General features: G+C 40.6%; 1 protein-coding gene across 2 annotated transcripts in view; it reads right to left on the bottom strand.

Moving 5' to 3' along the window:
• Positions 1-903: 903 nt before the first annotated feature.
• Positions 904-26,157, bottom strand: part of FARS2 (phenylalanyl-tRNA synthetase 2, mitochondrial) — a 241,101-nt gene continuing 215,847 nt past the window's right edge. Inside the window, exon 8 of one of the 2 annotated variants that reach the window (XM_034064714.1) lies at positions 904-1,219. In XM_034064714.1, the coding sequence (XP_033920605.1) occupies positions 1,081-1,219 (139 nt within the window). In that variant the 3' untranslated portion in view covers positions 904-1,080. The remainder of the gene's footprint in view (positions 1,220-26,157) is intronic. The other variant, XM_005149915.3, reaches the window with a different exon arrangement.

The following is a 26,157-nucleotide window of genomic DNA, read 5'->3' as shown; positions in this document are numbered from 1 at the left end:
TGGTATGAAATACCATTACAAGCAACAACAGGTCCCATATTCCACATCAACATCTGCAACGGCTCATCAAGTATTTATCAGACTATTTGAACACTTCTACAGGTCCTAGCATTGTACCACAGCCAGAATTTACTTATCATAACCTGCAATGAAAAAGCCAAGCATCCTGTTAAGTGACTGGTGCCTGAAATAGTCAGAGATCCCATTTTAGTTTGGTTTCCTGCCTTAAAGAGCAAATTTCTGAGAAGGCATTGCTGCTAGAAAGTAAAAAACAGGAAGAGATCAAGGCAGCTGCTTTTCAGGGCATTGCAGGGAAGTTTCTTCGATGGTGGCCATGGAACACACTTATTGACTGGTGCCTATGTGAGGAGAACTGAGAAAACAGCTCCTCACCTGGGTGAAGGCAGCAGAGCTCAGAGCACCTCACTAAAGGCTCTGCTCATCTCTGTATGAGCAGAGAGATCCAACACAAAAGACTCACCAGCAATCCAGGATTTGAAGACAGCCAAGTCTGGCCCCGGAGCCACACTGGCTCCTTCTCTGTAGCAGATAAAATCAATACCCATGGGCTTTGAAGGTAAAAAGAGCCAAACTTTGCAAGATGCACTTCTTGGAAGGTTTCTTACAGCAAAACCTGACATTTCTTGTTTAAAAAAGAGGGAGGGATGGGTTTTTCTTCCCTGAGCTAATCTGTGTTTCTGATTTGCTTCACTTGTTACACGGACAGAAGATCCTGTCAATGCAGAAATAATGCCAAGCATTTGCAGTTTAATGGAACCCAGGGACCAATTAACAACACAGAAAACCACCAGGCAGTGTATTTCTTATTGTAACAGGAGGGAAATCTTACATTACTGCCTTTCCCCCTTTTCTTAAAATAAAGTGCCAGCGCTTTGTCAATGATTTCTTGGTAGTCATGTTTATTATCTGGTAGTTTTACCATTGCCCATCTATCAATTGTTTTTCCATGTGCTAGGATTAGTCACAAAAGTCCTCTCTTTACTTGCACCACCCAACCCCAAAAAGAAAAAAAAGAAAAAAGGAAATTGTAACTGTCATTAGAGCTTCTGAGCAGTGATGCTAGAACCTGCCCTCAACCCCAAGTTCTCGAACTACTGATTCTTCAATAGCTTGATGGACGCGATGCACCTCGCCCTGTGTTAAAGTCTTCTCTGGGTGGCGGTAAATGATCCGGTAGCAATGGCTGACCTTCTTTGTCCTACAAAATATAAACCAAAAGAGGACTCATAAATACATTTGCCTGCAAATGCAAATATATGAGGCCAAACACTTACCCTCTGCATCATTTTTTATTTGCAGTCTGATTTTGCTCTTGTTGCTTGAAAATCACTTTAATACTAAAATACACAGTCTGGAGAGAGGGGACTGAGCTGAATTTTAATCCTGGCAGAGGACTTTGCTGAAGTCCATCTTATACCTCAACTTATAATGAAGTGTGGTTGCTTCTTAGCAGAGCAAGCAAGCCTATAAGACGGGCTATGCTAACCCCACAGAACTGATGCTAACACAACCACTCTCTCATTCTGGCACTAATGGGGCTACCTCAAGGGAGCACTGCACACACATACCCTCCCCGGATCCAGTGGGGATTCCACGATGCACACTGGAGAGCAATGTTGATAGCTAATGTGGGGCATCTCACAAGTCTTGCCATCCAGGCTCCAGCCTGGGGGAGGAGACCAAATACACAGCTACAGAGAGAGTGAAATATTAATTTTTCAATTCAGGTTACTACTTTGCTTTTGCTGGAAATTAGAAAGAAGGGCAAATGCATCTGAAGTATCCATGTGTGGGAGAAGGACAGAGATGAAGGGTGAGGGTGGCTGTCACTCCCAAAGTGAAGTGAGCACCACATGGCAGCTCTCAGGCACTGGCCACATTACAGCCAAGATGAGGAGCAGCCCAGCAAACTTGGGGTTTGACACAACTACAGGCACACATGGCAATATTTCTTATCCCTTGCCGTGCAAAGGTAAAGGCAAAAGAGAACACAAAAAAGGTACAGATGGAATGATGTGGAATAAAAATGTGTTTAAGAGTTGCTGAGTTAGGCAGAGTTAATGCAAAACCAGGAGCTAACCAGCAAGTTAAATAAGAGAGCAAAAAGTCTTGCTCTCCATCAAAACCAGACTGGATTACATAGCTCTTGCAAGGGCATCTCTAAAATTCTATAATATTACCTATTTTAAATGGCAGTTGTGGCATCCTTTTTGTTTCAAGTGGAGTCCACACTGCTTCTCCTTTCAAAGGTAAACACTCACTTCAGTGAAAGAAAGAATATCAGAGGGGGAAAATATCAGGAAACCAGAGATCAAGTACTAGATAGAACGATCTGGCAGACTGGCAGAACTCTGGATTTAATGGCACAGAAAGGATTCAGCAAGCTCTGGGTCATCTGTCGCCTGAAAATTGCTTCATGTTAGAAACCATGTTCATTATGACTATTTGATTAAAACTAAGGTTATAGGTGCTCATACACAAAGATAACTCTAAAGATACTAATTTCAACTTCAAATCCTACTAAAAACTAGAAACAGCCTCAGAATAGCTATTTGATACCAACTTTGTGCCACCCAACATGAGTTGGAAGGTTGCCCTGCTCACACTGGCAGTTCATAATAAAAAGGTTATTTCAAATTAAAGCCTTTCTCCTTTTTGTGTGCTCTGAAGATAAAGCAAGTTAAACCTGACTAGCATAGGAAAGGGCAAACTGCATTTCATAAGGTGTTAAGCTGACTGCAGTTAACTGCTAAAAACCAGCCAAGAGCTTTCCCTGGGTACAGGTTAAATGCTGTAGAAAAGTGATCTTTGAGAAAAGAGGGGGAGGTGTAACTGTGGAGAAAGTGTTGCTCTGCTCTGCTCCTCTGCAAAACAGTTGAGAGAGCAGACCTGAAATAAGCAAGTTCATGGAATAACAAGGGTTTGGCCAGATGTTACACTGCAAGAAAGAGATTTGAATGAGAGACAAGGATAAAGAATTGGGGCTCGACAGAAACAACTTTCAAAACCAGGCTGGCAAATACCATTACAGCTGGTAGTATTTTGGCTTTTAACAGTGCTACAGCAACCTGCCTGATCAAGAGTATTTGCAAACTGCTTTGGCTGAAAATATATTTAGAAGATGTACAATCACAGGCTTGATCCTTAAGTTTTGTATAATGCAGGAATATATCCCATGATAGAAAACTCATTACCACCATTTAATGTGATGCAAACACAAATTTGCATAAAGCATTTAAGCTATGATAGGGGTAGCTACAGCACTATTTTTCCCTATTGTGGTTAAACAAAGGTAATGATTTTTCTCAACCCACGTGTTTACATATACCCCTCTCTCTACCACAGTGAGCAGTTCATTCATGAGGCAAACTGAATAGGTCAGAATGGGGCGCAACAGTTTCTTGTGGGTGTCGTGGAAAACCTCTGTAGGTGGCATTTAAATTAGGAAAGGGTCAAGGTCTTACAGAGCAGCACTGGATGAGAGTTCTGTTAGCTGCAGCTGAAGTATGACTGCAGAAGAAATAGAACAGGGATTGCATTAGATGCAATTAATTTTTATTATAGCCAAAAAATGATGTAACTACCAATGCACATGTCTGACTACACATAACTCACATGGTTAGTATGTTAGTTTTGTCCCACCCTTTAGCTAGGTTTACCTGCATTTTGTCACTAATTAGAAAGAAGTTTAATGGTTCAATGCTGTTCCAATAAAGGACACACTGTAAGTTTCAAAACGCTAAGTACTGTTTTAAGCTAACTTTTCAAGGGAGATGGGGAAGAGTATTTCTTGGCTCTTCTGCCCCTAACACTTACCAAATAAAATACCAAGACAATGTCATTAATCACTGCTGTCAGCTGCAATGGGAACAATTACTGTCAGCAAATAGTACGTTTGTTGATTCTCTTTCTTGCTTTCCTTTTGTTCTGCAGAGTCACAGAGTGTTTGCCTACCTTAAAGATGGCTCTGCTAATGCATAATGAACTCTCAGCTGCATATCATGCTGCAGCCTGATGGTACAGAAGCAGATAGCTCTCTATCTGGAGCAAGAGAAAATTTGAGGCAAAAACCTAAAGTGAAAAAAACAAAAGCTAAACAGTGAGCGCATTGGGATTTATTTACCTAAACTGCACCACCAGGCAAGTCCATGCAGTTCACAGTCACGCGGACTCCTCTCCCATTAGGCTTCAGCTGATCTTAGTGTCACAAGTATCCTCTGCACCAGCCTGCGGCTTTCAGGTAATGAAATGCAGTGAATACAGTGAAGCACTGCTCAAAGGGAAAAGGAAGACAGGGATTTATTCTGATGCCACAGGAGGAAACACGATACTGTCCATGGACAAACACTGGAGTGACACAATGTCTAATGCTCTTTCATATGTTTTTTGGAGGAAAGAGCTTTGCCTCATGATTTTCAGGAATTGGCATATAGCCACCTCGACATGCTAGAGAGCTGCTCACTGCCAGGTCAGACTAACTGCATGGGGGCCAGCCTGAAGGTCAGTATATACATTTCGGTATTTTGGCCTGATTCTGAGCACTGCAGAAAATTAAGGCGCCTTACTCTGCCCCTAGTCTAATGAGACAAACATAAAAGCAATCTGACACTGGGACCAGGGCTAGAATGAAAGGGTATGTTAGGCAATAAAAGTTAATACCTATGTGTTAGCTTTCCCTGCATGGAAGTCCACCAAAGGGTGATTAAATACAACTTGGCTAGAAAGCTGATCCCAGAAGTTATCAACAGCAAACCACCTAAACATACTTGGGAACCTGTCTCAGTGGTTAGGTAAGACAAAGACACAGGGTCATTTGGTAACCAAAGTAAACGCCTAAGAATAAATGCCTGGTACTGGCATTCGTCTCATTCTCATGCAATACTGTAACAAGAACAAAAATGTCTTCATCCTGTACTTGAAAAAGGAGATCAAAGAGGCAGTGAGTGGGGAAACCCCCCATTTTAAAACTGTGTTCTACTTTCCATCTGTCTTAAATAAAGCACAAGGGCACAGAGAGTTCTGCAGAGAGGTTACACCTGCTCTTATGTGGTGAGAACAACACAGAAGCAGACACTTTTTTCCCTTTTCAACTCTAGCCATTCTATGACTCTATGATTTTTCTAGAGAGCTGCATTTACTTTGAGGAACAGAAAAGTAGAGATGACAATCTCCCACAGCATCAAGGACCACAAGAGAGTACTATCTCTTGTACCAAGCAGTGCACTAAGCAGTACTACTCACCTCTACATCTATATTGCACCTTTCCTACAGAACATTATTTTAAATTAAAAGATCTACACACATGGTAGCGTAAGTATTTGAGATTATTTTCTCTCTCTTGACTCGTGTTACTGAGGTTCTTTGAGCATCTCCCAGATCCTGCCATAGCAGTTAATATGCTATATCCCCTCAAAAGAGTAATCATGTAATTACCTTACATAAACCTTCACACAGTACTCAATGACCACTACACGCTTCACAGAGATCATGTCATGCTCTGAGTATGCATGGAATGACTTTAGGGAATGTCCTAAAAGGGATGATGATGGGAAGAAATTAAAATACTGTTCCATGTTAGTACCATCATAGTTGTCAAAGCCATGCAAAAAGTTTAGCTTAGGTTTCGCTTTGTGGCTCCAAGAGTTCCAGAATAGTTCATGTTGTAAGTGAAAATGGAGGGGAATATTAAACTGCAAGATGATGTAATTACCTTTTCCTTTTTGTTTTGTCCATTCAAACCACATCCACTACTATGAGAGTAGGCACAACTACTAAATGTCCTACTGTAAATTTTAAATTGACAAATAGCACCCTTTGCTAGTAACCACATAATGAAAAATGGCAAAAGGCTTGTGCTATATGCCTTGCTGTCAATGGCAAATAATCCAATTACCATGGTGATATGCATGTAGAATATAGCAGTAATTCTCTGAACAAAGGTCTTTCCCAAAGATGCACTCTCATCAGCCCTTTCAAATGCTAATACTCCATTTCTCTGGAAAGGTGTATTGTATACAACAGCATACTTCAAAAAATGGACATGTTTTGGTTTAAGGTGATTTTGATACTAGTGAAAGGCAGCAGATCATCTCCAGAAGAAACAACTGTTTTAAACCCACAGAATGCAGGGAACAGCCATTTGTGTTGCACATCTTTTCCATCTGACTCCTGGCTGAGAAGGATGGTTCAGCTTCAAAGACACTTCAGGTCAACACAACCATGTTGATATTGTCAACATTGTTTGACCACTGTGGATTTTTTTGGTGGTCACTTTAAAAGAGATGCATGTTTACTGATAGATGGTTGGACTGAAATACTCTCCTACTATTTCACAACACTGAGACTGTAATGGACATTTTGCTCTTTCCTAATTGGACTTGGTGAAATCTGTATCTGAATACCAAACCCTGAACTTGCCTGGCCCTTTCATTCTTTCTTTCTTTCTTTAATATTAGTTCCATCTTCAGCCTTTATCTTAATGTAGAAAACTCTTAATGTAGAGAAAAATACCAAAAATTTCTGCAAATAGTCAGCTTATTGAGAGAGATAAAAAGCACATAAATAACACCCAGTAGTAAAGATGAAAAATTAAAGTGCTTGATAACTTTTCAGCTTCTCAGTCATTGAGATACTGTTAAATAACCATAAATAGGTTCTAAGCCACTGCCAAGTATCCAAAACCCAATTTGGACTGGTTAGAAAGTTTTGCTCATGATTTTCCTTTTCTGCCTAAATCTATCACCTAATTTCTTACATGCAGGATGAGATACAAGCAGATATATACTGAAAAAATTAATTCATAAGCATCATCTGAAAGAGCAGGTCCCCTGCCTTTTAGATGTACTCACTAAATGTTGAGTGAAACAATTCAAGCAATTACTTGTACTTTGGCCCCTTAATGACCTCTTCCCATTTCAACAGACCACCTTGGTTTGTTGATGTATGCCAGCAAGAGAATAACTAATATGAATGGTGCAGGGCTTTTTTCTGCCATCTCCCAGAGAAAGAGAACTCTTGTAAACAGAGTTACACAAGGAACTGAGAAAGTGTTTCCCTTGTGCCCTGTTACAGTAGTCTCAGTAACCAGCCAACAATACAGTCAACCCATCTCAGATCCAAGCACTTCCCATTAAAAAGCTCTTAAGCCTCACAGCATCAAAAGTAATGGAATCCATTACACGCAGGCAACAATGAAATATCACTAGGGTGAAGAATAAGGAGAAAAATATCATTCTCCATTATACCAAAAGAAAATCCAATGTCCCCACAGGATCATAAGCTAACTATGACACAGACTTTTGCTGCCATGGAAGGCCAGAAAAAGCCTGCAAAACCTTGGGGTTTAGGATTGTGGGTTTTTGTTTTTAATACAATGACTCATTGATTCCTTGAAGAAAGCAATGACTGATAGTTGTGAAGCAGGTGTGAAACCAGTTCTCAAGGGGATGGATTCCAGCATCAGTGATGACTCTTTGTCCTCCAATTTTCCTCTCTTTAGGAAAATCATCTATCAAGCAAAGATGACAGAATTCTCTATCCTATCTGATCCTATCTGATCTATGCCAATACTAAGGAATCCATCCACATGGATTTAAACCTAGATGTGACCAAGAGTTGTCCCTCCTGTAAGATGAACTTTGTGCTTCAGTTCACACTGGGCCTCCTCAATTTTTAGGGACTCATTACTACATCTAGTGAGTCAGTTCAAAATCCTGCTCTAAAGCCAGGAAAGATTAAAAAGTAACCTAAAGACTGAATATTTTCAAGACTTGTCTTGCTGTCAGCATAGTAGCCCTGGAGCACTCATCATGCTAGATAGATTGAACATGATGCATTTTCAACAGAATGAGTCTTTGTGCTAACCAAGGCTGAGCTTTTCAGGAATAAAAGTAAGCCTTGCAGTGGGCATGTACACGAAGATCAGGACATATGCAAGCATGTGAGGCTTAGAATAGGGTACAAAAACCTAATTTTTCTTATCTTAGGGTTATCACTACAACAGCTACAAGAAATGCACAGGTAGAATAAAGATAGGAACAAGCCAACGTTCTGATACAAACTCATTCAAAATCCAGGGAAATAACTTGTACTCATTGCTGTGGCAAACGACCAAAGGTTGTTTGGTAAAATGCTCAAGACAATTTTATGTTCTGAACATAGAAAAATAATTGGATGCTGAAAGTAAAAAAGTGATGGTCTCAGCATCAGACAGGATACCTGTTCTGTGTACAGCACAGGGTTTTAGGAGGTGTCCTTTAACAGCAGGTCAAAGGAGGTGATCCTGCCCTTCTACTCTGCTCTTGCGAGACCTCACTTGGAGTATTGTGTGCAGTTCTGGTGTCCTCAACATAAAAAGTACATGGAACTGTTGGAACAAGTCCAGAGGAGGGCCATGAGGATGATCAGGGGACTGGAGCACCTCCTATATGAAGACAGGCTGAGAAAGTTGGGGCTGTTCAGCCTGGAGAAGAGAAGGCTGCATGGAGACCTCATAGCAGCCTTCCAGTATCTAAAGGAGGCCTGTAAGGATGCTGGGTGTGGACTCTTCATCAGGGACTGTAGTGATAGGACAAGGGGTAATGGGTTAAAACTTAAACAGGAGAAGTTTAGATTGGATATAAGGAAGAAGTTCTTTTCTGTGAGGGTGGTGAGGCACTGGAATGGGTTGCCCAGGGAGGTTGTGAATGCTCCCTTCCTGGCAGTGTTCAAGGCCAGGTTGGACAGAGCCTTGGGTGACATGGTTTAGTGTGAGGTGTCCCTGCCCATGGCGGGGGGGTTGGAATTAGATGATCTTAAGGTCCCTTCCAACCCTAACTATTCTGTGATTCTATGATTTTGCTTCACTTTCCCCAGGTTTGACCAAAAAGGCTCTGTGTCAAATGCTTTTCAAAGTCTAATCATGTTTTCCCCAAAACAAAACTCAAGGGGTAATAGTTTTTTGTTATTTGTTGTTTAAAAATTAACCACTAGAGGCTTAAACATTCTCGAACCCAGCAAACAAATTTGGGTCTCATAGAATCATAGAATAGTTAGGATTGGAAAGGACCTCAAGATCATCTAGTTCCAACCCCCCTGCCATGGGCAGGGACACCTCACACTAAACCATATCACCCAAGGCTTCATCCAGCCTGGCCTTGAACACTGCTAGGGATGGAGCATTCACTACCTCCCTGGGCAACCCATTCCAGTACCTCACCACCCTCACAGTAAAGAACTTCTTCCTTATATCCAATCTAAACCTCTGCTGTTTAAATCATGGAAACTGCCATCTAAGCTCCTTCACTTTCTCCTTCCCTGTGTGGCTCAGACCATATGGCACAACAACCTGAATTCAGGAGAATCTGAATCCTGAATCTTCCAGAGATCAAGGCAAAAGATGCCTATGATGGATCACCTCCTCTCTCTCAAAAGAAACTTGGCTGACACAGCTCATGAGGAATCAGAGCACACTGAGAAGAACAGAAGCATGCGATACCTGGAAGTCCTGGCAGCTGAAGCGTTTTGGCCTCTACAGAAGAATTACATTTTCAGTGAGTATAACCACAACAAATACACGTATTTGCTGTCATTGATGGCTCTCCCACTTTTTTTCACATTTCTTTTGGCCTCCTAAATCCCTAGTAACTTAGTGGCAGAATGTAGCAGCTCCAGCAGCAATGGATGTTGGTGGTCTGGCAGAACTTCTTGAATCAGGTATCTCATTCAAAAACCCTTGTGCCCATCCAAGGCAACTGGCTAGTACTGGAGTGTCTCAGGGAAACAAACTGTTTGTAAAGAGTAACTCTGGAAGGCACACTGTGCTTGCAGAGTTGTTGTGCTGCTTGTGCAAAGATGTTATATTTGTCTCCCTCTGACCATAGAGTACAGGTAAGAGGACGGAAGAGGCTCTGGTCCAACTTCTGTCAAACAGCAATATTGATGACTCCATAACTGGTCATTAGCCACAACAGTATTGTTCAAAAGTTTCCAACCATTGGCAACTGAAGCGCCATCTGGAAGCACTTAAGAGTGACAACCTATCTCAACAATCTGAACAAATCCAACATGAGAGGTGAATGTGGACTCTTTCAAATGCCATCTAAAATATTTATAGAAAAAAATGTTAAGTGTGATACCTTTTCAGTTCTTCTGAGTGAAAGATCAAAGAAGAGAAGTATAAATATTTAGCAGTTTTTTTCCCCAACTAGATGTTAATACTAAAGGCTACAAAAAGTATTACCAAAAATAACATCACTGTCAAATTAAAACATATTCTGTAATACAGTAAAAGGGGAATTTATATAAGAATTTAAAAAAATTCTCCTAAGAAAAGAAGATGGATAGGGATGACAGCTGGTTCAGATGTTTCTCTGCGGAGTACTACCAGGAATCAGGGGCTACACAGTTAGATGGCAGACAAGTGCATGGGAAGGACTGAATGCCGTTTCAGGTACTTGTATAGATGTCATCACTGAGATTAGTGGTTTTGTCCTAACCATGCCAGGAGTTAGGTGTTTAAGTTCTCTTTAGGCTTACTAAAAGTTGAGATAAGGAGGAACATGGCTCTGGACTCAGATCAAGAACCTAAATGATTTTCACAAGGTCACACAGCAAATCAATGAGAGAGGGGGTGACTTGGATAAATGTGGGCACAGACATTTTGAGTTACCCTTCTTTCAAGTTACTCTTCCCATGCACACACACTTCCAGTCACTCTTCTTTTATGCAAATTGTACAGCATCCCTGGAAACAGAATAGTCTATAGAAGGAAAAAGCAACTCATCCCATATACAATGGATAGGGCAGGGAAAAGCGCAGGGCCAGCATTAGCATAACCAAATCAGCTGTTTGTTAAGTGACAAACTAATCTCGAATCAGGAAAAAACAGGATGGGAAGAAGAAGGGAGCAGGAAGGGATGAGTTAACCTGAGACCAGAAAACAGAAAGGAGTTAAAATCTGAAAGCAGAGGTTAAAAGAAATCATTTGCTTTTGTCTGTGTAAAAGCAACACATTAAAAGTGCCTGCCCACACCCTGGGCAGCCCACAGCACTAAAAGGCAACTTAAAAACATTTGTACCTGTGTTCATGCAAATACAGGGGGTTTCTCAATGGAACTGCTTACAGTATCTGTTAAAGCTGGTGAAAATTCTGCAACCACATGCACAGTTAAGTGTTGTTTACTATACTCTTCCAGTCCATACTTTATTAGTAATCTCAGAACTGTCAGGTTCTACAGCCTTAATCTGGCTAACTGGATTTGCTTTGGAGATGCAGAAATTCCCCACTTACCCTCTCCAAGGGTAGTGTGGTTCCACACAGACAGTCACAAGAAACCTGTTGTCATTGCTTTTCTGACAGTTGCTGCCTTGGGAAGAAAACTCAGAAAAAGTAAGGATAACTACTGGCCAGCAGACTAAAATACTGTTAACACACAGGAAAAATGTCTGGCTGGGTCCCATTTACACAAGTTAATACATTTGGATCACGATGATAGGCAAAGAGCCTGTGTCATGCAGGTGAGGCTTGCCTGGTTATTTTGAGTATAATGATGGGGAAAATGTCACAGGAGCATTAAAACTAGCCAAATAATGACAATATATAACATTCAGGTGCACTGGCCACGACTTTTACTGCTGTCAAAATGAGTACTATTTTGCAAAATTCTAACTGCTATGTTTGGCATGTTGTCTCCTTAGTATTATGTCTATTCTTTATGAAAAGACAAATGAAAAATGTGAATATGATAGGGTGTATGCATAGTGAACACCTCCTACAGAAAGATGATATAAGCATCACGCAATAAAACACTGTGTGGGCACAAAGACTAAAATGTCAGGGTACAAAATGAGATGCATCCTTCTAAGTACAATGAAATTATTGGTCTGCCATGCAAGAAAGAAAAGAAAGTCATTGAGATGTTACACTAGGAAGATCAAAATACTGTTTCTGCTAAGACTTTACAAAAAAGGCCTAGTGATCCTCTCACTAGCAGGAATTAATATCAGCAAAGAAGGGATAAGATTTCAGATCAGAATGAGGAATACATAGGAAGCACTAGAGTAAATCAAATGTTCTCAAACTGTCCAACAGATGAACTTTGCTCTAAATACTTTAGGAATGAGCAGAAGAAATCTCAAAGCTGCTATCAGTTGTCTTTGAGAGTTCATGGAGGACGAGTAAGCTACCGAATGTTTGGAAAAGGTCAGAGTGCTTATTTTTGAAAATGAAACAAAGTCAACAACAAAATATAGGAAGCCATAGTAGCTATAGACTATTTACGTTACATTCCCCAAAAGACTCTGTGCAGATAACCAAACTACTTGCAAACATACAATGGAAATAAAAAAGATGAAAAATGGAAAACATGGATGTATCAACCACATCTAGTCCAAACAACCTAATTTCCCTCTATAAATGGGTAACAGGCTAATCAAGAATCAATAGATGAAGCTATGAATTGCAGGAAGTAGAAAACACCATGAGGGGCAGGTGAATGCATAGAGGTGTGTATGTGCATATGGCACATACCTTCACAGTCAGCTAAACCAGTTAAGAAAGAATGGCCTAAGATCAATATTCCACAAAACATGGATTAATGGCAGCTGCAAACAGTTCTTTGAAAAATCTTTGGAAAAGATTTTATAAGTTATAATGACAAGTGGAAAAAAGGAATAAATATACTAAATCAAATTCATAAAATTGGGTAGTACAAAATCTGTCCTCCTAGAAGTTTCACCTTGTAGTGAGTTGCATGAAAGTAGATGAGAAAACTGGTGATCAAGGTAATTACTACTAAAAGGTGATATTCCACATGGCTGGAGTACCTGCCAGTATTTTGTTTCTGGAAGCAGTTATCCTCAGTTCATAGCAAAATCTGAAGGGTCATTCTTACAGGGTTCTTCATCCCGGCTCCCAGATGATGGAATATTTTCATGAATGGAATAGACAACACAGCAGAAATGTTTGTTAACTTGAAAATTACATTGAGCTGGGTAAAACTGGAAGTATAACTGAAGACAAAATTAGACGAATTTTGACAAACCCGAAAAGCTGAAGGATACAATTCAAGCAGGACTTGAAGGACAAGAAGAACTATAAGCTTCTGTATTTAGCCAAGGACAATTAGCTGCATGCACAGAGGATGGGCAACAACTGGGCATAGAGCAGTGCTACACATAGCACCTAAGGACTACACAGAATCACGAGCTGAAGGTGAACCTGTGATGCTGTTATCCTGCTTTAAGCTAAGCAAGGACCACTCTGGGACAAACTGCTGGAATGCAGTCGGAGTGACATCCTTCTGCCCCACTCAACACTAAGCTGCTGGCTTAGCTGAAGTACCCTCTCCACACCTCAAGAGAGATATGAGGCAACAGGAGGCAGATCACCAGGGACCAATGAGAACAAGCAGATGTCTATTATAAGGAAATTATAAGGAAAGACTGAGAGAACACAGGTTGCTCAGCATAAGGAAGAGAGAGCATGAAAACACCCTTCAAATACATAAAATGCTGCTGCACAGAGTTAGGTAATAATCTGTTCATCAACATTCACAAGCGGCAGGAGCTGAAAGCAATGAGCTCATATTGCAGAAATGTTCACTTGAGAGGCGGTTGGGGTCCCCGCTGCTGGAAATCTTTAAGGACTGGTTATACAAGTGTCTGTCAGGAATGCTATAAGTAGAGCTGTTTTGGAGTAGGAGGATGAACTAGGTGGCAGTACTCTTCAACTCTTTAGCATAAAATAATGTTAACCATCTTTAAAATGCAGAAAGTTACATGAGTAGCGAAGATAACTCCTTGTGGCTCCAACTGAATACACTGTGTATTTGTTGCATTGAAAGGAGATGGGAAAAAAAGCCTAGTTCAAGAAGTCAAGGAGGTAGAAAATACAAACCACTGCTGTTATACCTGGCAACCTAGTGTTTCCAGCAATGAATTCCCAGGAAATAAAGCAAAGAGGGAAAACCTTTGATAAGGAAACAGCAGACACCAACAGACTGAGAGGGGAAAGGAATCCTCTGAAAATGATGTAACCTCTTTAGGTCAGCTACCCTTTCATTAGCCTTACAGGCCAGTGTTAACATTTAGCAGATAGGAAACCAAACTGCTGCTGAATTACCTTTCACTACTTAAAGCCAATAAAAAAACAAAACAAAAACTCCCAGAAAAGTCCCTCTGTAAGGCAGCATCCCAAAGAGAGATGTCACTCAGCTGCTTGTCCCCTTTCTGAGGCTGAGAGATGCCTTAAGAAAGCTCTAAGGAACAGCCATGGAAGCTGCTGTATATCTTTGATAGGCTGAACTGCATCTTTGTTTTTCATACTTCTCTGAGTTGCTATCAAGAGGTTAACCCTTTGCTTTCAGCTTTCCAAGATGCCATTTAACTCCAGGCAATCTTAAAATAAGGCCAAATGTTTCTTCTAACAAAAAAAATGTTGCAAACAAGCCTGTTGGAAATCTACACCTCAAGGCAGTTTGGGGATGCTCATGGAGTAGAAGACATCTGCTACACCAATCCTTGAGGAAAGGCTCTGAAGAAAACTACAGCTTTGAGGACTAGGGCCTTTTGACATAGAAGGTGATTAACTTTATGCCCTGTTGCAGGTAGAGAAACTGAAAAATACCAAGGAAATGCCATGTCCAAGGACGTACTGCAGAACAGCTAATCTCATAATAGAAATACATAGAAATGTAATAGAAATCTCATCTTTTGGAGCCTCAATATAATGGTCTGAATAACCAGCCATGTTTCCCTTGTATTCATACATGTTATCCTGGCCTCCAAATGTTCACTCATTTGCTGTTCTGTAGTAATTCACTGTACTTCTTCCTTATGTACACAATAGCTGTGAGGGAGGAACTGCCTTTCATTTTATGCACCTATACTCCCTTTTTCAGAAAGGAATGAGAAACCACGACTCCACTACAAGGAAAAATAACCCCATGTACTTGTATAAGAATATGTGTATAAAAGCCTATATATACGCTCATTGCCATGGCTGCAAAGGCTAGTTTTTTATTAAACTTTGCAGGTTTGCTTGGACCAATGAGATCACCAGTTTGGGGGAAATCTTGATGTTTACTCAATCTTTTGCAGGGGGTTAAATGTTGATCTCATAAAAGTTCCATTGCATATGTACTCTTTCATTCTTACATGAAATATGAAGTTGCCAAGGAACAAATTAACTATTTATGACTTATGCCTGTACAATAACAAAGAATGGCTTAATGGGGGCATGTACTGCTTTGAGAGTACTGCAGTCTGTTCCCTGGAGACTCTTTTAAACAGGTTTAAGACGTATACTCTCATTTTTCCTCAAAAATAAAACATTAAATACTTGATACAATTGTCTAAGTCATAGCAAAAAGACTCATACATGTCACAGGCTCTTGCACCATAGTCCCACATACGTGCCTTGTAGATAATTCAGAGTAGACTGCATACAGCTGTACCCAGACAGCAACTATACATCCAGACTACTAACTCAAATGAACTCAAGTTACTCTTACATTGCTAACTTTAGAGTTATAGAAGTGGACACTGGTATTTATTATACATAAGACGTAGCAATTCGGTAGCATAACTTTAAACACTACCATCTCGGCTAGTAGATCTTCGTTTGCACTATGGTAACAAACAAGGAATAAGAAAGTTGGGGCTGTTCAGCCTGGAGAAGAGAAGGCTGCATGGAGACCTCATAGCAGCCTTCCAGTATCTGAAGGGTGGGCTATAGGGATGCTGGGGAGGGACTATTCATTAGGGACTATAGCAACAGGACAAGGGGTAATGGGTTCAAACTTAAATAGGGGAAGTTTAGATTGGATATAAGGAAGAAATTCTTTACTGTGAGGGTGGTGAGGCACTGGAATGGGTTGCCCAGGGAGGTTGTGAATTTTCCATCCCTGGCAGTGTTCAAGGCCAGGTTGGACAGAGCCTTGGGTGTCATGGTTTAGTGTGAGGTGTCCCTGCCCATGGCAGGGAGGTTGGAACTAGATGATCTTGAGGTCCTTTCCAACCCTAACTCTTCTATGATTCTATAATTCTAAAATGCTCCTTCTGAGCTTACAGGTAGCTAAACCTGAACAGCCATCTTGCCAAGTACCACCAGGAGGTCACACCATTAAGATTTTGAGTTTGCTCTCTGCTTAATTCTTGTCACACCTAGCCAGGATAGCTGGTGTTCTAACACTGTGTTCTGAAATATACACAGTACCAAAGAATATGAAAATTCTTAGGCCCACTGCTGAAAGGGTTGCAATGCCACTCATGCTCCCTTCTGAATCATCTGCATCCACCATATCTCTACACTGCCCTCAAGTGCACAAACTCTTCTCCCCAACCACTGCTCTACAGAGATGACTGAACAAACACAGGTGCTGGGTGTGTGGATTCAGTGAGGGAATACATCTCCTTAAAATGGAAGGAAACACTGTAGCCCTTAAAGAGGAAGAAGTGGTAGACTAAAATATCCCTATGATATTTTGCATTGTAGTCTCTACCAAAACATGAAGACACAGAGACCAGTCTGAACAACTCAGTAAGATCAGATTGCTGAGCAGCACAGTGTAGAAAAAGGGAGACATCTGCAGATCTCAGTCCTGAAACCCACACACTTTTCACAGATAGGATTTAATCAGTATCATAATACTTGATGCTTATTGTGATTTTCCTTTAGCATCCATATGAGGAAAAGTTAAAACAATCTCACCCTTCACTAGGATAAACCCACTGCAGAAGCTGAAGATCAGTCCAAAGCATGTGTTGCATGAGACTTGGACAGTTATAAAACAGTCAAAATATTTATAAGCACTTCTAAGCTGTATGAGAGCTCCTTATATTGCTAGCACATCTGCACTGGCAGGGACAAGCTTAGTTGCTTGTATCTCAACAGATCTCAGTTCTGATTCTGTCTATCCACAATACACCATAGAAACCCCACAGGGAAGCAATGAAAGAATCTGGATCAGTCTGAGCATTCGCCTGCAAAGCCCATGCTCAGATCCATACTGTGTTGGATCAATCTGTATTTTTTATTTTTTTATTTATTTATGGTTGAGCCTGTATCTCTTTTCCCCAAATACTGGGTGAACATTTCAGTAGCACACGGGTGAGTCGATAAAACTGAGCAGCAGTGCTGTTTGCACAAATCCTTCTCCAATCCTGTCTCCAAGTGCTTCTCAGATTTGCTCTCCTGTACTAACCCAGCATATCTGCTGGAGTGGCTGCATGTGTGATGAACCATCCTAATGAGCTGATGTGGTTGAAAATGACCAGGCAGAAAACCAGACAAATATTCCCAATCTGGTTTACTGAATGGGCACACCAGTCATTGTGCCAGCACACTGTGGGGGTGAGAGCAGTGCAAACACTTATGCTGTCAAAAGAAACACACATGGAAACAGGGGCTAAAATCACAAGCTGGTAATTCACTGAATCCACATAAGCACTAAAGCACATCCCTTTCTCCCCCCACCCCAAGTTCGTGTGAAAACATGTTATACATTATGTTCAACATGCAAGATATAAGGGAGAGGAAAAAGCCCATCTGGCTGTCCCCAAATGCTGCTGAGTCCAATCTCCTGACCTGTTCCCAACCGAAGGCAATGGGATGACATCTCTTTCTGCTAACTGAAGATTCAGCTGACGTTTTACAAAACAAGGAGGACAGGTCCCTGAGTAGCAATGTTTTAAAACTGAGCAGCAGAAGCAGCCAAAACCAATGATGCACCAGTTTAGCTTGGAAATGAATGAGTGTGTTCAGGACAGCATGAGAAGAGCTACGTAAAAACAGCTATGACAGCTGAACTTTGCAACAGTGCAAACTTTTGTCATCAGCTAAGCCTGAGGTCAGTGACCTGAGCAGACCTTATGTGTGTAGGGTCCTTCACAGGGCCTCTGCTGTAGCATGAATTTCATCCTATGCAAGCAAAGTTCTCCCTTCTGGCAAATGTAACACAGATCCTGGGAAGAGAAACCTCTGCTTGTAAGCTCATTCTTACAGTATTTCATCAAATATAGCAGCAATGCTTATGAGGTTACTGCCATTAAAGATGAATCTGTTCAAGATCATTGCCTTTAACTACTCGCTGGTACTGTGGGACATCAGCCAAAGCTGTTTAGCTTTCAGAGGTAAAGAAGCAATGATGGATAGAGTAGGGTGTGCGGATCAAGAGAAAGAAATACTCATGGTGAATCACTTCTTTGCTGATAGAAGTCATGGTTACCTTTAATGAACAGTTACATGGAGGATGTGAGATAGTCTAAGTAGGACTGTTATGAAACTTAACTATGAGATACTTTGAGTAACGATCTATAAAGCTGCTAACTGGATTCAGTAAGTTGTTGAGTCATTACCATATAAGACTGGGTTGCTCCGAATGGCATACAAAATCCATATGGTTACAGATATTGAGTGGTTTGATTTTGGTTAGAGAAGATGAAAATGAGCACACATGTACATGTGTTTTCAATAATAATAATAAAAAAATAATTACCCACAATTATATACCATTCACACTAACATTATTTTGTCATTTAATTAAAGATGTCCTGTGATTGAGAATTAGCAGGCATGAAATCAGCATGGATTTTTGATGTTTGGAGAAAAGAATACAATAAGTTCTCTGCACTGATATATCTGTTATGACATCAACTCAAACTAAAATTAGGACCAGGCAGAAGCATGCTGGGTACTACATATAAATCACTGATCTTTCACCTTTTAGAATATTTTCACATTCAAACTGAGAAGTTAAATGAGCTGAGCACTTAACACAGAAAAGAGAAGAACTTACAAAAGCACCACTACGGATATAATTCATTCTGGAGTAACTACTCAAGCAAAGACCCAGGGCTGAGCTAGTTAGACAACTCTATTATCTCTCACCTGAAGAAAGTGTGATTAGTGGAGGAAATGTCACATTTACACTTAGAAATTGTTTCAAAGACAACTTGTATCTTTTGGCACAACTCAGTCGTTTTAAAAATACTGTAAGAGAGAGAGGCAGAGACAGCAAAGAGCAGTCCTTTTTATGATTTCTCACCCTTGCATTAAGCCACTGCGTTTTGCTTGAATATTCAGTATCTCAGCAGTTGGCACTTCCCAGGCAGTGGTGCTGAATTGCTCTCTGCTGATCCTCAGGGATACAGCACTGGGGTTCTTGGAGAGGAAGGCTCGCCACACAGCACCTGTGCAGTGCCTACCACCCTGTGTAGCATCAGCCAGCAGTGCAGCACAGAGCACCAGGACAAGGAGCAAGGGAGAACTGCATCTTCTTGACTCCATTTGCTGTGAAGGGAGAGAGGTGGTCTCTGCAGCTACTCTGTAGCTTGTGGGAAGGGGACAAAGGCAGTCAAATTGGGTGGGGAGGAACATTTAGTAACAAATAAGCTTCTCCAGTAATTTTCCTCAAAGGTGACATTGACAGCATTGCATATAAAATGAGTGTCTTCTGAAGATGTCCTTGCACACTAACCACAAGAATCAGAGACTTATTCCTAATGGCAGCACTGTCTTGAGCAGTGCAACATTCATGACCATTACACATGGTCACTAAACTGCCCTTCTGTGTTGTTTTACTGGGGCTTTTTTTGTTTGGGTTTTTGTTTGTTTGTTTTGGGGGGGGGTTGTGGTTTGTTGTTGGTGTTTGTTTTTTGTTTTGTTTTTCTTTAATGGCAACTACTTTCAGTCTCTGTCTGGCTTTTCACTATCTTTTTTCCTTGTACTTCGTTTTGCTTGGCATTTGCTGGCACTGAGCTATGAATCCTGTACATGGAGCCAACTGAATTTATTTGGAAAATTCAAGGTAAAGGAGCTGTGAAAACTATCCAGAAACTACTTTCAGCATAGAGGTACCAACTTCATGGTCATCCTCACTTGCAATCCCATGGAAACACCATGCAAACCATAGAAGCATAGGACAGATTTGGAGAGGATTCATAATTCCATCTGTGTTGTGTCTGTAGGTGACACCTCTCTTTCTGCTTCATATCAATAGCACCATTTGTTTTGGTTTTGTTCTTTTTTTTTGGTTTTCCAACCACAGAATCACAGAATTATTTGAGTTGGAAGGGAGCCCTACCCCCTTGCCATGTGCAGGGACAGCTTCCACTAGATGAGGTTGCACAAAGCTCTGTCCAAACTGGTCTTCAACACTGCCAGGGATGGGGCATTTATCACTTCTTTGGGCAACCTGTTCCAGTGCCTCACCACCCTCACAGTAAAGAACTTCTTCCTTATATCTAACCTGAACTTCCCCTCTTTAAGTCTGAACCCATTATCCCTTGTCCTGTTGCTACACTCCCTGATGAAGATGAAAATTTACCCTCTCTAGTGCTATAAATATACCTGTGCACACACAGTAACCCCAGTAAACCACTATCTTTGCCCTTTCTGCCCAAGACAAGCACACTTGCCTTCTCTCTGCTTTCTCCAATGAGCAGAAACTAGACATGCTTGGTTTTAAGAAGCAGAAAGCAGCTCTGAAAGGAGACTCCAGGAAGCAAAACACTGAAAGAACTAGCTGGTCTTCTGCTAGAAGCCAAGAATACCTCAAGAATTACAGACAACGCCAAAATGAAATTTAAGTGTACTCACATTCTGTGTATTCACATTACTGTGTCAACTCAAATGCTGAAAGCAACCATGCCCGTTTTTATCCATACCAGCAATACAATAAAACACATTAGCTTAAACTGCTCCAGTAAAAAATACTGAAGAATGTGAAAACTTCCAGCCTATGCAGATGATCAGAGAGGTGGCAATTCATTCAGCAATAAAAATTGGATGAATTCCAGTAAGTTCATACTTTATTTATAGCAGCCTGGTCTGCCTAAACTAATGTTTTAATCTCTGACAAACACCAGACATCTCTGACCATGACAGGATATCAGAAGGGGAAGCAGGACTCAGAAGGACAGTAAGTGACAAGGAGTCATGTCATACAATGAATCATTTAACCTCGTGCAGGCACCTCAGCCTTCCTAAGAAGCTGAATTCAGTAGAAACTCCCATCCAAATAAAGGGCTCTGAAATCCTTGAAGAATGAAATATAAGCACTTGACATACCTGGATTCTGTATGCAAGACCATCACTGTGAATACCAGTAGCCCTTCTGCAGGACTGCTGAGCTCTTACATGAAACAATGTGGCTTCTCGGAGGTAATCTGGCAGTGCGGAGACAAAACTCCTACTGTGAACTTCAGAAAATAAGGAAGGTAGAATTTTGTGCATAAACGCTTTACAATGTATTGTAGTAATATCTTATCTGTTAAACTTTCCTCTTCAACAGATATTTCAATATAGAATAAAGCAGTCTATTATGAAACATCTGAGCAGACTTAAATGGGCAGTTTATTAGACTTGAGAGCAATGACTTAACAGTTGATCTGTCACCCTCAAGCTTAACAGGTAAAAAACAGTCTGCTTGCCCTTATCCATCATGGTGAGGAGAGCAATAGGTCCAAACACAAACATGATTAGACTAAACCGCAATCTTTCATGTGGCAATGGCCGCAAAGGTTGCCTGCAAAATTGAAAGGTAGTAACCAACTATTTTTTTCATGAAAAGGACAGTCTTCAAGTAAAGTTAAGGGGCATCCAAGTGACTTCTCTGGTAGATATCCTCCAAAGCCATGGATTATTCTCTTCCTGCAGCAAATACCACAACCTCTTCCTCTGGAAAGAGCAAGCAGCAAGGTCTTCAATAGCAACTGCAGCTGAAGCAGCCCTACTCACTCCCGTGGCAGCAGCAGCCCTGATTTTGTGCAGACAAACGATAGGCATCTGAAGCACAACCCTCCCCTCTCTGCTTTTTTTTCTGGAGGACAGGTTTTCATCTAGATTAGTCCCCTGATTTAGTTCACTGATTTGGATGCCATGACACAGGACATGACATGAGTGCAGGAGTGAAGACCAGGAATGGTTCATCAAAACTCAAGTTTTTTCCATACCTAGGGTCACAGCTTCAGGACCAAAGTTAGCGAATCTGCCAGCTCAGCTCCTCCTACTTTGGGCTCTCATAAGCAACTGCCAGAGCAAGTTATCTTCAGTATCACCTAGGCCCAACTTTTGAAAGCCTTAACCTAGCTTTCTTAAGTTCAACTGAAAACATTCTTAATACCTCACTAACTTCAGTGTAGTTATTGCAATGTAAATGACAGTGCTTCCTAGTAACCCAAAGGCAAATTGAGAGAACTCTGAAGTGTGTTCAACTTGTGATACATTCATTTTGTAAGCAAATTTTGTTCTGTTCCTCATAGCTGCAGAGATTCATGGGAGAGCAAGTAAAGGTTTGTGGGATTTGGGATGTTTGTCTGCCTTGAGGCATAAATGTTTTCTTTCAGAAATGTGACAGCCATCAAACAATCACAAAATAGAGCCATGATTAAACAAATTATTGCAGCTGAGCAGGGAGATGCCTACATGAAGTAAAACTGCCCTGCTTCCTTGGAAAGTGTGCAGCCTGTGCCATGTGCTGTACTGCTATGTTAGACTGTTCCCTGTCCCCAAATGGGCTTTCTAAAAGCAAGGCAAGGATTTTATTTATATCTTACTTTTACATTTTTAAAGAGACAACTGTGATTTTTCAAACAATTAATTAAAAGAGCACAAAGAACCCACATAAATATTAAGATTGAATCTGGGGGAAGCAACTACATAGCTTAGTTTAACTTTCATGCTAGTAGGTCTTTATACTGAAAAGCAAAGTAAATGAAATTGGGAAGATGGAAATGCAGTCCTAACGGATGTGTGTTATTTAGGACATATATTCTATAACACAACTATATACCGTTATATTTAACAGAACAGCACTCAAGTACAGTTCAGAAAGAAAAATCCCCACAACCCAAGTACTTCCAATACTTTTGTGTTAGCTGAAAATTGCCAGTAATTTTTGTTGCAAAAACATTTTCCTTGCACTTTCAATGTTCCTCTGAGATAGGAGCAAAAATACTTTTAACTGTGAAAATGATCCATTTTACAGGCGTTAAACTATTTTTAAACCCTGCTCTTCAGTCTGCTCCTCTATGCCTAGATCATCAGTAATTTATTTGTGAAATTCCCTGAGGAAGGGAATTTAGAAAAGAAAGGTAGGTGGGAAGCAAAACAAGCCCTACACACATACACACACACCCACACAACACATATATTCCCAAGAGGGGAAGTTTCTAAGCGCCAAATTCTGACACCTGACACAAAACAAACATCACCTCACTATTAACAATGGTTCTGTGGAAGTCAGTGAGGTGCCCAATACTACCATGAATAACAGATCCAAAAATCTAATGCTGAACATTCAGAATGCAGCAGAAGCAGCATAGTTAGCAAGGTGTCACATCCATCTATCCCATGATATAAATCACTGTAAGGTCACAGAGGAAAATCAGCCAAGGTGTAAGTAGGAGGGCATGTTTGCTGACTCCACTTGAGATGAAAAGGAGTAACACCACAAAATTTGAAGGTGGAAGTAGGTAAAGTGATAAGGGAGATGTGGGATGGCATGAAAAAGATGGTTTGAAGCACTCCCCAGAGCTGGTTACCAGTACGTGCTTTAGTCTAAATTTGGAAGAGGAACGTGCTTGGAGTCCTGGACCGCGGTCCTCCCCTATCCAATAGAGCAACATGAGATGATATTGCAAGCCTTCCTTTGCTATCAGTGGAGGAATGCCTGACAGATTTCAAAAGCTGCAAGCCCAGCAGGCCTCTCTTCTTCAGTGAACCTCTCTTTTTGGTGTACTGAGAGAGCGGGCAGCTGTACAGCTTTCTGCATACAGCTCCTTTAGAGTGGGACAGTGCTGCTGGCAGTATCCTTTCCGATGAGGAATTAAACATGCACTCCTTCAAAAGGCACAAAGCTACTCTAGAACCAATGGCTTAAAGACAACTAATAAATCTTCTTTAATTTTATAGTTTTTTCTTTTTTTTAGTGGAAGATTTCTGTAGCTCTGACACTATATCCAGGTGCAAAACTAGTAAATTGCACTGCAGATGTACCTATTATATATGCACACTTGCCAAATGTGGGTGTTGCAGGACTTGTTAAGAATTCCTGCCTGCATAAGGTGTTCCTGAAACCCAGAAGGAAAATATTATTTTAGTACAAGTCCAAGCTCATGTTTAAAATAGGAATTGTTGATCCCAATTCAGTGGAGCAGCAGATTTTCATTACATGGAACACAAGAAGGAAAATGCTTGTCAAATATGTTTCCGGAAAAGTTGTTTACAGGAATATGTGTGCACACAGAGGATTTCTGGGAGAAAGGTGTACCCTGAAGGTTTCATACATGTGTTTTGATGAACTGCCCTGGAGATTTTCTGTATCGGTTTTCCAGAAAAGGAGGTTATACAAACCACTGCAAAGCTTGCCTTTCTGCAAGGCTGCTGTCCCTACTGGAAAAAGACAAGCATCGAATGCACATTTGAATATTACATAAGAGAGTTTAGATTATGGCAGGAAGAAAGGCAGGAACAGACATTTTAGAGCCCATGCTCTCCTTTATCAAGGCCAAAACAAAACACAAAAAAAAATGAGGAGCCACCCCTGCTGAGTTCTCCTGCAATGTGAACTGTGGCTCCTCCGCCGTTGCCTAACAGAAGGAGGCATGAAAACACAAAATCACAGCAAACAGAGCTGTAGAGAAAACCCATGTGGAAGAAAATTGCTCACATGGGGGGACCTAGCCAGCTCTCTGACTCCAAAGGGGGACTTAAACCATCTTCATTCCACCCATGAAACTCAAAATCTCAGTCCTGGCTTTAAGGCCTGGCCAAAGCCTTGCACCCACATGGTGTCTAGAGGAGCCTGGTCTCAAAACACGAGCAAAAGCTACGCCCTCTTCACAGGCTATGAAATCAACTTTTACTGCTGATTTGGATTCCTCTGCTAATTCATATGATTTCTAATTCCATGGCCTTTAGATCTATAATAAATATCATCCTTGGTAAGTCAGAGCAAGAATCAAGCTAATATTGAAAGAATGTGTCAGACTACTTTATTGTCTTGCTGTAAATCCTATCAGATGTTGGCTAGGTCTAAACAGAAGTCGCTAAATCACCAAATGTATTAATTCGATAGAAAAGCAAAAAAAGGAGTGTATTAGGTATGTTATGAATGAAGTTGTTAAATGTTTCATTACCCACTGGTTTTGAAATGCTTTTTGTTGAATAGCAAACTCCTATCCAATACTACTAATACAATATATATTTTTCAGGAAATTTACTACATCATATGTCAGACTTCTGAACAATGGAAGCATTTATTTATAAGCACTTAGATAAAGTTTATCTAACATTTTCCATGCTGCAGTATCTTTGTTAAACAGCTGAAGAAATATAGTTGTATTCACACTCAGGAAGAATTTACTTTGTGTGAGCGTGGAATTTACTTTCATTGTGGATTCTGTGTAAGAATCTGATCTGTGACTTCCAACAATCTTTATCTCCCTCTAGGTTCACTAAGAGCTGAACACATGTATCAGTTTACAGGACTTGGCAAATTGTTAAGAATTTTCACCTTGTTATGTTTTAATGAGAAAACCACCAATATTTTCACTTGTAAAACAAAAATATCACTTAACTAAGGGGAAATTTTCCTTGCAAAGATGTAGTTGTGCCAGTTCAAGTGGATTTATCAAATTAAATTACAGACTATATTTCTGATTAGCCACTTTGCCATCCTTTGAACAGAACAGGGAGCAAAGGGCTAAGGAAGCAAAATAGAAGGAAAAGTGGTTACAAGTTGCATTTTAAATGATTGGCATTAAGAATGTCATTTTCATTATGTCAGTTTATGAAACTCTGTAGCCACATTTCTACACTAGTCAAAGCTGAACTGCATTGATAACATTTAATCCCTGGGGGAAGAGTCTTTTCTCTTGAATGCTTTCATGACACTGAAGCAACCCTGTGTTAATACACATAAGAAAAGGCAGAAAAAGAAAGACCCTTCAAAATGCCAGAGCTTTTTTCATAAATCTCTTTTTTACCTAACACAGAAACAGTGGCAAATGCCTGTTCCAAGGGACCCTGGACCAAGGGGAACCCCCCGATAGGAGACTCAACTTTCATCTTTAAAGGAGGAAAAAAAAAAACCCCAAAACAACAGAAAAAAAGAGGAAAAAGGGACCTAGAAACTTTATCTTTGTAATCAAATA

This window comes from Melopsittacus undulatus, chromosome 1 (assembly GCF_012275295.1).
Source record: "Melopsittacus undulatus isolate bMelUnd1 chromosome 1, bMelUnd1.mat.Z, whole genome shotgun sequence".
Taxonomy (NCBI): domain Eukaryota; kingdom Metazoa; phylum Chordata; class Aves; order Psittaciformes; family Psittaculidae; genus Melopsittacus; species Melopsittacus undulatus.
Note: the sequence above shows the minus strand (reverse complement) of the source record. Positions and strands in the feature narration are given on the sequence as shown.